Genomic DNA, 15312 nt, shown 5'->3' with positions numbered 1-15312 from the left:
ATTGATGGGATAATAAACCAGGATCAATATCTGAAAATTTTAAAAGAAAATTTAAAACAATCGGCGGAAAAAATGGGCATTGGCAACACATTTAAGCTATATCAAGACAATGACCCGAAGCACAAGGCTCATAAAGTGAAGTCCTGGTTGCTCTACAACTGCCCCAAAGTTTTGGAAACGCCGCCCCAATCGCCTGATCTCAATCCGATTGAGAATTTGTGGAGTGAGTTGGACCGCCGTGTCCACAAAACGCCGATATCGTCCATATCGGAGTTAAAGCAACGGCTTCAGGAGGAGTGGGCCAAAATAGGCGCAGAGTATACAAAAAAAAATTATCGAAAATATGCCAAAAAGGCTAAACGATACCCTAAAAAATAATAATTTAATTTAAAATTTAATGTACAATTATATTAAAAATAAAAACTATCGTACAAAAGACACTATTAACAAAATGAGTAAGTTTATTATTATTCAAAACAATTATCTACTTCAAAATCTTTACTTTAATTTAAAACAAACATTTAGGCACTAATCACGAACAGGCTCCGTTTAGAGAAACACACCCAACGGCATTATCGAGGGAATGGGCGGCTTGCCATTCGTCGTTAGAAGCAAGCCATCACCACCGCCTTAAAACTACTTTTTAACTTTTGATATTTTTTTTTCGATAGCATCGCAAGTTCTACAACAAACTGCCAACCGTCAATGGTAAAAAACATTGTTTATAGACAATGTCCGATACTTCTTGCCATTGTTCATTGTTTGTACCCAATAACAAAATAAATTTAAAAAAAATTTTCTTGATATAAAATTTATAATTTAATTGCCAGATAAAATTTAAACATAAGTATGTATACTCAAAGTATAAAATTTAATTGATTTTATATTGAAATGACTTAAATGTTAATAATTACATCGCTATGTATGGTTTTAAATTATATAAATATATATATATATATATATATATATATATTTAATATATATATATATATTTAAATTTAGATTTAAATATTTTTATAAATTTATATATTTATATTTATTTATTTATATTTATTGAAGCCATTCAGCCAGAAGGCGTTGATATAGTTATTGCCATCGTCGCCCGACTTCGGAGTCAAATGCACACGACTGCTCTCAATGGGAAAGATTGCTCCGCGATTCTTGATCGAGTTCACTTGCTTCCTGGCCGATGCAACGTGTATGTCCTTTGGTTGGAATTGGATAATGTTCTTGTACTGCTGCTCCAAGTATGGGGTATAGTTTTTCAGCTCCTCCACTTGCTCGGCCAGCAGGTTCGTCTCCCGGGAGGCAATGGCCTCCATCAAAACATCGTGCAGGGATATGTACTGCTCCTCGGTCTGGACGAGAAAGTTCCTTCGTGATCGAATGTGGCGCATAAAACTAAAGACATTTACAATATATTTCTGTTGGATTTGCTTGAGAATGGCGTCCAAGACGATGTAGGTTACAGTGCGACCAACGCCAGCGCTAAATTTAAAACCAATTTAGAATTTAGATAAAGTACTCAAAGTAAATTTTAAATATTAAATATTCACCTGCAGTACACGACTATGGGCCCAGCCTCGGCGGGATTGGCAGCCGAGGATTTCTTGATAAAATTCAGTACGGGCAGGGGGTGATCCGGGGTGCCATAATCCGGCCAGTTGGTATAATGATATTGATAGACCAGCTTCTCCGTATTGCAGTGTTTCTTATTCTTGAGGTTTAGGGTTTAATTTTAATTTATAAAAATAAGTCAATTAGAAATACATACGTTTAAGTGCCTGATCTGCAGAGTGCAAACCGTGAAGGTGAGCATCAATTCCTACTCAATGAGCTTGACCTGGATCTGGGGATCTGGGGCTCTTGCCACTTCCGGTGCTTGTAGTGTCCAGCATATGGTCAAAGCCTACGGTGCAGTGCTGATCCTCACAAGTCTCATTTCTTGGGGAAATGAAACAAAAATTTAATTAATTATTAGCCTGCTGAGTTAAATCATTGTGTTCTTTAAAAGGTAATGAGAATAATAATAAGAATTATGATTTAACCAGATCTTGAAATTCAGTGTCACCAAATATAAGATCTTGCCTTTTGGCAGTACGTCTACGAACTTTGGGGCTCTTATCGGACCTGTTAAGATTAAAAAGGAAATTTTTAAAAAACATGTAAAAAGGTGAAAGCAAATAACTGGAGGAACAAAGTCAAATAACAAACTATTTGCGTAATTTAAATATCATTAACAACACTCCCTATTCGATCAGATGTAAAGGTATGATTTATAATTTATAATATGCTCTTTCTTTAATAATAAATAAAAAATAAAACAAAATGGTGCTGGTTATTTAAATCGTATTAAAATGCGTTTTGCGTTTTCATCAATATGCTGAAGAAATATATATATATATATAATAAGTACATTTAAAAAAAATGTAGACTTAACTATATAGTCCTGGCTGTACGACTGGTACCGAGTGTCCTGCTGGGCGGCATAGCCTGTGGAACTGCTACAAAACATATCAGCGCCTGCTTAACCGCGTCGAACTAGAAAAAAGAGTTTTTATACTTACTTGTAGTTCTGGTACTGGCTCTGATCGTATTCAGTGCCATGGCTGCCAGCTGCTGCTGCCGCTCTGGCCATAACCATTGTATCCCTGTTGAGTACTGTAACTGCTCTGTGCATACGGATCCACTTTCTGATAGCTGTGGTGGCTCCATCTGCCCACCACTGAATCCTTTGACACTGCAAGAAGAGGTGTCCCAGCAACCACTTCCAGCCAAGATATAGCAATCAAAGAGGCTAATGGGAAATTTGAAATATGAATATGTGACGCTTATACGCGCACAATTGGAATAATATAGTAGGAAATAGAATGAAATAGAAACTTAGCGACATAAGAAATGGATTGGCGACATGATTTGAATTGAATGCGCGCGCGCGCCACTGATCGCGAGCGGAGGGTCACACTAGACCGAACGACTGGCCACACTATTCGGGCAAATCCCGCACAGGACTCTGGCCACACTAAAGCCTCGCCAGGGCCTATATAAAGCGGACCACGGCCCTGGATGAGGCACTTAGCAGCCGACTGCGATAGCAGCGAAGTGGGAACTCAGGTTCCTATTTATAAATCGTAGTTAGGATCTCTGCCGACTTTCGAGTCCGATTCTCTCTGCTGACATTATTAATGGGATTTTTAAGTTCAATGCTTGGCAACATTATTAATGGAATTTCTATTTCAAAGAACAAATTTCCTTCATTCTAAAGAAATTGTCTTTTCAATCATTGGGAAATTTCGATTCGAAATATGCTAAAATAGCCAACAGCCGAGGGTAAACTTTTTCCGCTACGTTAGAGAACTCTAACTCATTCCATGTATCATTACGAATCCTTTCCTCCTTCCACAGTTGCATTGTCGTTTTCCATCTTTGCCCAATAAGTTCTAAATCGTCATTATTACAACAATTTAGCTCAAACATTTGAGCAGAAGGCATAATATTAAAGAATTTTTTAACTAATTCCCTTAATGACTCGATTTGCTCCTTGTTCATATTGATGTGCTCAGCACATGTGGCTCTATTATTCTCTTCTATCGCCTTATCAAAAATCGTATTATACGAATTTCGATTAAACTTTTCGCGATACAATACTTTCATATAATCATTCCTGCTCAAAATTTGAACTTTTAGCAAATGCTTAAAGTCCCATATAGCAATAATGTCTTTCCTTTTCAAGACATAATTCATATAATTATGATCTAGAACAATTCCTAGGAGCAAATCTGTTTTTTGTCTCTCTTCGAGATATTTCAGAACGACATCAAAGAGGTCACTAATTTTAGACCCACTCTGCTTTAACTTAAAGTCTAAAGCTAAAAATTGAAAAAATTTCCCATTATGGGAACTAATTGCAAAGCAAGCAACTTTATACTGCTTTTTCTTAACAGATAGTAAATAGAGCTCATCGAAACAAATGAAATAGGGCTCATTCAGTTTATCCCATTTAAATGAGGACAACATTCTAATGAATCCAGAATTCAAAATATCTAGAGATCTTTGTTGTTTATAATAATTATCGACTATTTCCTGAGCGCGTTGAATTACCTCATCTCTGGGCAAGCTATAATGCGCAATTATAGGCAGCTCTTTGAAAATGTCTAAATAATTCATATTTAAAATTTGTTGACAACAGTTGCGCGTTTCGGATTAGGATCTCTGCCGACTTTCGAGTCCGATTCTCTCTGCTGACATTATTAATGGGATTTTTAAGTTCAATGCTTGGCAACATTATTAATGGGATTTCTATTTCAAAGAACAAATTTCCTTCATTCTAAAGAAATTGTCTTTTCAATCATTGGGAAATTTCGATTCGAAATATGCTAAAATAGCCAACAGCCGAGGGTAAACTTTTTCCGCTACGTTAGAGAACTCTAACTCATTCCATGTATCATTACGAATCCTTTCCTCCTTCCACAGTTGCATTGTCGTTTTCCATCTTTGCCCAATAAGTTCTAAATCGTCATTATTACAACAATTTAGCTCAAACATTTGAGCAGAAGGCATAATATTAAAGAATTTTTTAACTAATTCCCTTAATGACTCGATTTGCTCCTTGTTCATATTCATGTGCTCAGCACATGTGGCTCTATTATTCTCTTCTATCGCCTTATCAAAAATCGTATTATACGAATTTCGATGAAACTTTTCGCGATACAATACTTTCATATAATCATTCCTGCTCAAAATTTGAACTTTAAGCAAATGCTTAAAGTCCCATATAGCAATAATGTCTTTCCTTTTCAAGACATAATTCATATAATTATGATCTAGAACAATTCCTAGGAGCAAATCTGTTTTTTGTCTCTCTTCGAGATATTTCAGAACGACATCAAAGAGGTCACTAATTTTAGACCCAATCTGCTTTAACTTAAAGTCTAAAGCTAAAAATTGAAAAAATTTCCCATTATGGGAACTAATTGCAAAGCAAGCAACTTTATACTGCTTTTTCTTAACAGATAGTAAATAGAGCTCATCGAAACAAATGAAATAGGGCTCATTCAGTTTATCCCATTTAAATGAGGACAACATTCTAATGAATCCAGAATTCAAAATATCTAGAGATCTTTGTTGTTTATAATAATTATCGACTATTTCCTGAGCGCGTTGAATTACCTCATCTCTGGGCAAGCTATAATGCGCAATTATAGGCCGCCCTTTGAAAATGTCTAAATAATTCATATTTAAAATTTGTTGACAACAGTTGCGCGTTTCGGATTAATAATTTCAAAATAGTGGATAACTGAAATTCTTCAGTACAAAACGAAAGCTGTAAAAGGGAAAAGACGAAAAGTCGGCATTAAAATTTTAAATTCATAATAAAAGACCTACAAAGATCATAGCTGCGTTGAAATTGTGTATCAACGAACTAGGTAAAAAATATTTAAACAAAAAAATCAAGCTAATGCCCATATGATACACTAATGCAGTTTTCATTAATTAGCTACTTTATTAGAACCTTGAAAGAGACCACTATATGTGTAATTTTGTGTAATTTAGCTTGAATTTTGCTTGGATTATGTTGGTAATACGACTACGGTCACACCGACCGTAAAAGGTAAACAAAAAAACGGCCGCCATTCGCGGCGTATTATTATGAATTTCTGAATTCCTCGTCGAAGTATTCTTGCATAAATAAATGCAGAATCCTTTAAATTTGTGTTTTTAACCTATAATGCTTAAAATTTTTTTAATTATTACAAAAAAAATAATTTAAATTAATTTTACAGCGCAGGAACCTTGCTACCGCAAAACATATTATTTTTGCTAATTTTCTAATAATTTTTCAGTTCAAAAAACCAGCGAAATTATATAAAAATAAAATTCTCATTGTGAGACCATACTGTCAATGAGCTGGCTAATACATTTTTCAATTACAATTTTCTTCATTAAACCCGTATTTTGTTATCGAGTATCTAGTATTTTTATGTAGATCTATCGATTATCGCGCCAATGAAGTAGCTAATGCATTATTCTAATGCATTAGAGCGCCATATAGTCGTCTTGCTCGCACTTGTGTAAAACGCTATAGCGCTGTCAAATCTTTAATGAAGTCTCTAATTAATGCGGCAGTGTCATGCCAGTATAACGAAGCATTATCAAAGTGAGCTTAAACAATTGGAAGTAATGCCTGCTGTTAGACGATCAAGTCTTGGGCGGCGTTCACGCAATGCAATAAGTAATCAGAATTTCCGTAATAGTCGGCCGCAAGAGGAACGTACAGAAAGAAATGCATTGATACGTAGCCAGATGGCACAGCTTCGCGCTGCACAAAGACCCCCTCAAGCCCGACAAAATAATAGAGAAAGACGAGCCGCAAATGAAAACTTGAATCGCGCTGCATTCGCATACAATCCTGAAACATCCTACAAGGATCTTACGTGCGTTGTTATTGATTCATTATCTGTTGTATGTCAGCATTGTAATGCATTGAAGTTTCGGTTGGAAACCCCCGGCTTATGCTGTGCAGGTGGCAAAATTAAATTGCCCGTTTTGGCTCATCCACCAGAGCCATTGTACTCGCTACTATATGGAAACTCAGCCCAATCAAACAGTTTCCTAAAGCTTGCACAAAAATATAACGGATGCTTTCAAATGACGTCTTTTGGAGCCGAGGTTGTTCAACAATCAGGCTACAATCCAAGTTATAAGGTAATGGCGTCTCTTTATTATCAAAATGAACAACTCACATTTTTTCGAAATTGCATTCCAACATTCAGATTCAAGGGCAAATTCACCACCGAGCGGGCGCTTTGTTACCACCACAAAACAAAGATCATAAATTCCTTCAGATCTATTTCATTGGTGATTCGGAAGTTGAACTAAATCACCGCTGTGCAATTTTTACTGCAACTAAACGTTAAATTATCAAACAATTGCAAAATCTTCTCCATGAGCATGAACTGCATTGAATATAATGCATTATGACGAACACAAAAATCATTATCAGCGCTGACAAAAAAGACCCACTGGTAGCCATGCAAGACAATTTAATGCTCCCACTATCAATGAAGTCGCAGTGGTGATTGTTGGCGAGAATGTTGAATCACGCGATATTGTTCTTAAGCGTCGGGATAATGGCCAATTGCAGCGAGTTTATGAGACTTATCGGTCTTATGATGCTCTTCAATACCCGTTAATGTTCTGTCGTGGAGAAGATGGGTATCACTTCAACATAAAGATGGTCAATCCAACGACAGGTTTGTTTAAAAATCATCACGACTCTTTAATTCTACAACTGAGTTTGAATTCAAATTTTTGGAGAAGAAACGAATAAAAAGGTTAGCTGTATGAATTTTTATGCGTATCGATTGATGATTCGACTTTATTTTGACAATCATCTGTTAAGATACCGCCGTTTATTTCAACAGTACTGTGTCGACATGTACGTCAAAGTAGAAAGGGAACGTCTCAATTTCATTCGTTTTAATCAGTCAAAGTTGCGCTCAGACGAGTACATCCACTTGCGTGACGCCATCGCTACTGAAGGACACGCGGCCAATATCGGTTTTTTGACCATTCTCCCAGCTACTTATGTTGGAAGCCCGCGCCATATGCATGAGTATGCTCAAGATGCGATGACGTATGTCCGGAATTACGGACGCCCGGATTTATTCATCACCTTCACATGCAATCCGAAATGGCCCGAAATTACCAATTTGTTGCTTTCAGGACAAACATCCAGCGATCGACCTGACATCACTGCACGAGTATTCAAGCAAAAGATCACAGTACTTATGGATTACATTGTTAAGCAGAAGGTTTTTGGCGCAGTTCGTTGTTGGATGTACTCGGTTGAGTGGCAAAGCGTGGCTTACCACATGCGCACATTCTGCTCTGGATGTTCGACAAGATCCGACCAGATCATATTGATTCGATTATTTCAGCCGAAATACCAGATAAGCAAACTGATCCCGAGCTGCATTCCATTGTGACAACGAGCATGATCCATGGCCCTTGCGGAGTCCACAACCCAGAGTCAGTATGCATAAAAAACGGAAACTGCACAAAACGATTTCCCCGTCCGTTGACGGCTGAAACAATCAGTTGAAACGATGGATATCCATTGTATAGGCGTCGTTCTCCAGATGATAACGGCAAATGGATCGAATTAATGGTGAAACGTAGCGAAACAAACGTAACAGTAATCGTGGATAACCGCTGTATCGTTAAATATTGCCCGCTTTTGTCGAAAACGTTCTCAACGCATTGCAATGTTGAGTACTGCAACTCTATCAAATCCATCAAATACGTTTGCAAATATGTGAACAAAGGGAGCGACATGGCGGTGTTTGGCATTGCTGATCCGAATGCAAACGACGAGATGACGAAATTTCAACTTGAACGCTACGTTAGTTGTAACGAGGCCATTTGGCGGCTATTTTCATTTCCGATTCATGAACGTTACCCGACTGTCGTGCACTTATCTGTTCACTTGGAGAACGGCCAGCGTGTCTACTTTACGGACACGAACGCAGCGCAAAGAGCAGAACGGCCACCAGCGACAACGTTGACAAATTTCTTTTCAACATGCGAAAGCGATCCGTTCGCAAGGACTTTACTCTATTCTGAGATGCCACGCTATTATACATGGAACGCTGCATCGAAAAAGTTTCAACGCCGGAACAGAGGTGATGCTGTTGCTGGCTTCACTGTTGTTTATTCGACTGATGCGCTCGGACGAATATACACAGTTCATCCACGTCAAGACGAATGCTTCTATCTTCGCTTACTTTTGGTGAACATTAGAGGCCCTACATCCTTCGAGCCGCTGCGTACTGTGGATGGTGTGCTGTGCGCCACTTTTCGGGAGGCTTGCCAACGTTTGAACTTGCTCGAAAACGATACTCATTGGGACTCAACGCTTAACGAGGATGAAGCGACCAACTATCCGACAGAATTTTTGAACTCACTGGATGTGCCAGGAACTCCGCCGCATAATTTGCAACTAAAGGTGGGATCGATTATTATAATGCTGCGGAATCTAAATCATCCGAGATTATGCAACGGTACTCGGTTGTCCGTTAAGAAACTAATGAACAACGTGATTCAAGCGACTATCATCAAGGGAAAATTTAAAGGAGAGGAAGTTCTTATCCCACGAATCCCGATTACTCCAACAGATCTTCCATTCCAATTCAAGAGGATTCAGTTCCCAGTTCGATTGGCATTTGCGATGACCATCAATAAATCGCAAGGCCAATCGTTGGAAGTCTGCGGGATACATCTAGAATATCCATGCTTTTCACATGGCCAGCTATACGTAGCCTGTTCGCGTGTGGGAAAGCCGTCATCATTATTTATTTTTACACCGGATAACAAAACAAAAAATTTTGTTTATCAGATCGCTCTCCACTGATTTCAAGTCAAAAAAATTTGTCAATCCAACGACAAGTTTGTTTAAAAGTCATCACTTCTTTTTGATTCTCAACTAATTTTGAATTCAAATTTTAGCCTAACATTTTTAGGAGAAGATAGTAATAAGGTCAGCCCTATGAATTTTTATGCGTATCGATTGATGATGTTTCAACAGTAGTGTTTCGACATGTACGTCAAAGTAGAAACGGAACGTCTCAATTTAATTTGGGGCGAGATAAAGTTCGCCGGGTCCGCTAGTACTATAATAAAATCAATGAAATTGCTAGTAGAATTCATAACATTCTACCTGAAAAAGGCTTAATAGCCATCTTTTGCGAAGACATAAACCTTTACGTAAAATTCCAGGAATGCTATAGACAATTTTTTGCCTACAACGTTAATATAAATATAATAAGATCATTTGCACTCCTTAAAGATATCAGAGATAGAGAAGAAATTTTAAAAATAATCGACGAGAAACATTTAAAAAACAACCATAGTGGTATCCACGACATTTTTTCAGAAATAAAGAAAATATATCATTATCCTAATCTTCAGAAAGAAATTCAAAAATACGTCAATAACTGTAAAATATGTCACTTAGCCAAGTACGATCGAAACCCAATAAAATATAAGCTAAACATAACCGAAACCCTTCAAATAATTCACATGGATATTTGGTTTCCCATGAGAAACATCATGTATCTGACAAAATTAACAAAATATGCTACTGCACATTATCTTAAAGATAGTTCGTAGATATCTCTCTTGAAAGCATTAAAAGATAGGATACAAAATTTAGGAAAGCCCAAAATGATTATAACAGACAATGAATTTAATAAAAACTGTATAAAACAGTTTAATATAAACTGCATAAACACTCCCTATAAAAAACCAGGAAACTCGGATATAGAAAGACTACACTTAACATTAAATGAACACATCCGATTGGTTAACGCAGATGATAAAAATAGAGATACAATTCAAAACAAAGTAAATAAAGCAATTCTCCATTATAATAATACTATTCACCCTACCACAAAATATAGACCAATAGATTTTTTAAACAATTTACTCAGTTCAGAGCAACTTCAAAATCTTTCAAAAATTGTTAAGCATCGTAAGGAACAACTAAATGTAAAGAATAATAATACTGATAAAGATAATTTTATAAACGATTATGTTAAAAAATATATACATTGAAATAAAAAGTTACGGGGAAATATGTAAAATAGGATCGTCAATATCTATTAAAATATGATAATTAGTTCTCTTTTAATTTAAGACATAACAAAATCAGCGTAATACTACAAAAATGTTATTCATAAATCGCAAACATATAAAAAACGTAAATAAATAGTTTGAACGTGAAGATTTGGGCCTACATGGCATCCTGTAGAGTTGGAAACCTAATTTTTTTTTGGCAGGATCATGGAGACAAATATGCTCCCTTCAATATAAAAGGTTAACCTGTTGCAAAATGTAGAAAGATTGGTCATCCTGGATAGTATTCCAAACTACTAGTGCAGCGGCGCCTACTACTTTTCGGACATTTTGAAGGTTTAGCTCATTAAAAATGGTCCTAATTACAAAAAAGACCAACATCACTGTAATCCAGACATAAACATAATATAAAATTAAGGGTATAAAAAATTCGGCGTGCCGAAGTTAGCTTCATTTCTTGTTTCCATATTACCTTATGGAGCGGAAGACAGCAGGAAGCAGGAATAAGAAGAAGGCAGCAAAACTGAAATAAGAAATCGTACGTGAAGATGAAGAATCGCATGGCAGCTCGAAAGGGACACTTACACAAAATGCGAGGAGTATTTGATGACCACTGAAATGTAAAATCGTACATGAAGATGAAGGGAAAGAATCAAGCTGGAAAGGGACACTTACTTTGCAAATGTATCCAAAAACTTAAAGTTTCCCGGGAAAACGCACATAAGCAACAAATGTCTTATTGATGAGTGTGAGCAATCATTGAGCGACGTAAGATACCAGGGAAATATACTAAACTAATCAAGTACCTTAGTATTTCTCTGATTATTTCGTTATATATTTATTATTCATACAATGCCTTATTATAAAATATCGAAAAAATACCGAACATTAGCACTGTTCTTCGACTTCTCTTTGTCCCCTCTTCTTAACATCCCCAGCAGGCAAAGAGCGGTCTCAGTGCGGATGGATCCGAGAAATGTCCGCTAAAAATATTAAATGCGAACAAAGAATCGGAGTTTCCGCATTAGGTTCGGGGAATGCTCACAAACGGACGCGCAAACGAACGAAAAGCTAAACTGTGGCGTTCCCCGTGAATGTACCGAAAACGTGCTAACGGACACTAAACCGTACAGTGGGCGGCCAAAAAGCGGACTTACCGCAATAGGTTTGCCTAATTGTCGAAACCTGGTCCGAAAACAGATACTGAAACGGGCTAACACTGGGACCCGTGCAAATGCCGCAAATGTCCCGCTAACGGACACTAAAACGCACTGCACGCGTTAAAAATCTTGTCGTCAATGGGGAGTGTTTATGCAGTTTATATTAAACTGTTTTATACAGTTTTTATTAAATTCATTGTCTGTTATAATCATTTTGGGCTTTCCTAAATTTTGTATCCTATCTTTTAATGCTTTCAAGAGAGATATCTACGAACTATCTTTAAGATAATGTGCAGTAGCACATTTTGTTAATTTTGTCAGATACATGATGTTTCTCATGGGAAACCAAATATCCATGTGAATTATTTGAAGGAGTTTCGGTTATGTTTAGCTTATATTTTATTGGGTTTCGATCGTACTTGGCTAAGTGACATATTTTACAGTTATTGACGTATTTTTGAATTTCTTTCTGAAGATTAGGATAATGATATATTTTTCACAATGCAAAAATATCAATAAACCAAATCGGAAATCAATTCCAGCATTGAAAAATATAACTCACGCCATATGGTGCCACCTTTTTTGAGGCCAACCAAAGGGAGCAACTTCAAACGGGCGCACGCACCAAAAATAAAGGGGGAACTCCCCCTCATGCACTAAGAAAAATATATACTTTATTGCTATTATAGGGTAATATCATAATATAATATTATTGATACGTATTTTGTATTATTTGTATTATCTCGATAATTGCCATTTTCGTTGCAAAAGGATTCTTTCCTTCAGTTAAATGAATTATTATTCTTAATTTAGATTAAAGAATTTCTAACTTCAACTGTACTTTCTCAGCTAATTTACAGCTCCAGGTATTATTATTCAAATCACAATAATTGTTAAACTTTTCCACCTATTTTTCACCTTAGTCATTACATCATTATTCCTCCCTGTGTACACTGTTCACAGAAGGGAAGTAAGGGAGGTGGCAAGGTTAAGGGGATTAGTGAGTTATATATGGGAATGTCTTAACCCCATCTAAACAAAACCAAATTGGCCAGACGGCGACGGTAGCGACGGGAAAATATTTGAGATATTTAACACGGCAAAACAATAAAACGACAATTTAATTTGTCCGTCTGGGACAGAGGCAGTGCCAATGGCATCCCAGCAACTTTGCCCGATTAACGTAAATTTAATTTTCAACTGACACACATTAAGCTGTTCCAGCCCAGCCATCTCTCTGCTAATTGCACTCATTATTATTGGTGTAATATTAATTTCAAGGGTGGCAACGAGACGACTTGGGAGTCATCATCCACATCAGTATCAGCATCAACTCGTCTGCCTGGCCGGCTGTTTGCATTTGGTTTTTATGTGAAATGTCGAAGACTCGTACTTCGGATTTGCCTCACCACATAAAACCCCAGGCCACGGCTGATGGTGCCTCCTGTTGTTTAACTTTAATGTTTGACGCCACATAAAATGCCAATTTGGCGTGAAAGAGTGGCATGTAGACGGGGACTTGGCAAGTGACAGAAGATGTTCCAGTTTATATACCGTTTTAAGATGCTAAAGTTTTGACCAAAAAGAAAGAATAACTACATGCTATTTATTTATCAAAGTAATCATTCCAGTTTTATATTAATTAATTTAGAAAAAATTCTAGTAAACAACCCATTCACTTTACGTCTTTGGCACAACCCACCCACCCTTTGACGAGGCAACGGCTGCTGCTGCCGATGAACTTTTGACCACCAATTAATCAAAGAAAATTTTAACAAATTCATTCTGGCAACATATGGAGCCAGGCCAGACCGCTTTTTGTTTGGATAAATGCGAGTGTTTGCTCGAATGCATCAGCATACCCCACATCCTAATTTCAACATGAATAATTTGCTTTTAATTAGGTTTTTACACAATTCGGCATTTTGTTTGTTTCGGTGCCACAGCAAACACGTACATATGTATATGTAGGCAAGGGAACCAGGACTGCGGCCAGCTATTATAAATAATTTTGTATAATTAGACACACTCGACGTCCGGCGCTTTGACATATAGAGCCGGCAAAGCCAACGCCAACAGCTTCCGTGGCGAATCGGCCGGAAAGGGCTGCAAATGGCCAAAGGACCCCCATCGAGGGGCTTATCTTGTTGGCGAAGGGAAAATCCTTCGGCTGACTTTTGCCACTTTGGCTGCTGGGCTTAGGCCAAGGGCAAACAAAGGCCTTTATCTGGTAAATGAGCCACAGAGTGCCATAAATTTTCCAACGACAGCGAGGACATTGTCAACAGAGCGGCCTTCCACACCCCCTCCCCCTCGTCGTCCTGGCTCGGCCACAAAACTATTGGCAAGTTATTTTAATGCACTAAGCCAATTAGTGGCCAGGCCTTCCTTTCTTGGTTCATTTGCGGTCCTTTAAAGATGCTACGTCCCCACCCGTAAAGTTTGGGGAGATGTCATCAGGCACACGTGTGCATAAATAAAAGCTTTCCCCTTAAAAAAAAGTTCATCAAGCCCCTGGACTAACACTAAACGTGTCAGAACTTTGATAATATAGTCGCTCTGCGTCACATATAGAATTTTTGGGATCCATAAATCCTGCACGGACTTCTTCGCGACCAGAGACCAAAGACAAAGGGCTCTGCTCATGGGCAAAGTTTAAATTACTTCACAGGCTGTGACATGGCGCACCAAGTCCTACATACTGCCACTATCTGGGCACATCTGTGGCGGATGAGTAATACTAGTTGCAAACTGAAATTAAGATGATGCATGTCACCCTCTAGAGAAGGACTCGTCGCTAAGCGAGAGCTCAAGTCTCTCAAGGAATCGAGGGACTCAATGTTGGAACGGTGTCGTGACACGAAGATATAATAGTATCAAGACAAATAATAAACCAATCTTGTTTTTTGTTTTATAGTTGATTATAATCACCATTTAGAACGCCAAAGTCATTTCAACAATGACCATATCAAAATATATACTAGTATAAAGGAGTGCTACAGAAATCACTGGGGTTTATAAGCTACACAATTGTGTATCGTTAAGACGGTTTCTCAAATTCAGATTTTTAGGGTCTCTTTTGATTTTTGGAGCAGCTTAGATAATTTTACAAATTAAAGTACCAAAATTAATCCTTATATTTGTTATATTTGTTAACAGAACATCCATCACGAGTCCAACTGCTAGTAACCCTGCTATAACTCCCATCTCGAACCGACTCTAATACATCTTTAATGGTCTTTTCGCATCCCCGGCCAAAATCACCCACAGATATTGGGTCTGGGGACGGCCAATGCCCCATTGTCACTGGAGTGACCACAACAAATTGAGCTTATCATTGACGGATTAACACTAAACACACCCACAGGCACACACAATCGGGTTGCCAGAAGGCCACAGGATGCCCGATGTCCACTTGTTTTCGGCCGCGCGGTGGGCTAAAGTCCGCATAGATGGGACATAAATCTGCCACACGTATTGGCCTCAGAGGTTGACTAAAGCGCAAAATTAGCGACGT

The 15312-nt window shown here is 37.7% G+C and overlaps 1 protein-coding gene across 1 annotated transcript; it reads right to left on the bottom strand.

Annotated features, from left to right (window-relative positions):
- Positions 1 to 1040: 1040 nt before the first annotated feature.
- Positions 1041 to 1819, bottom strand: LOC138928381 (tyrosine-protein phosphatase 99A-like). Its single transcript, XM_070285451.1, has 3 exons — positions 1775 to 1819; positions 1557 to 1717; positions 1041 to 1488 (listed from the first exon to the last, which is right to left on the bottom strand). Exons 1-3 carry the CDS (start codon positions 1817 to 1819, stop codon positions 1041 to 1043), a joined length of 654 nt encoding a protein of 217 aa, XP_070141552.1.
- Between the last annotated feature and the right edge of the window lie 13493 nt (positions 1820 to 15312).

The sequence above is a fragment of the Drosophila kikkawai genome, chromosome 3L (genome assembly GCF_030179895.1).
Source record: "Drosophila kikkawai strain 14028-0561.14 chromosome 3L, DkikHiC1v2, whole genome shotgun sequence".
NCBI lineage: Eukaryota > Metazoa > Arthropoda > Insecta > Diptera > Drosophilidae > Drosophila > Drosophila kikkawai.
This window is presented reverse-complemented; position numbering and strand designations above follow the sequence as displayed.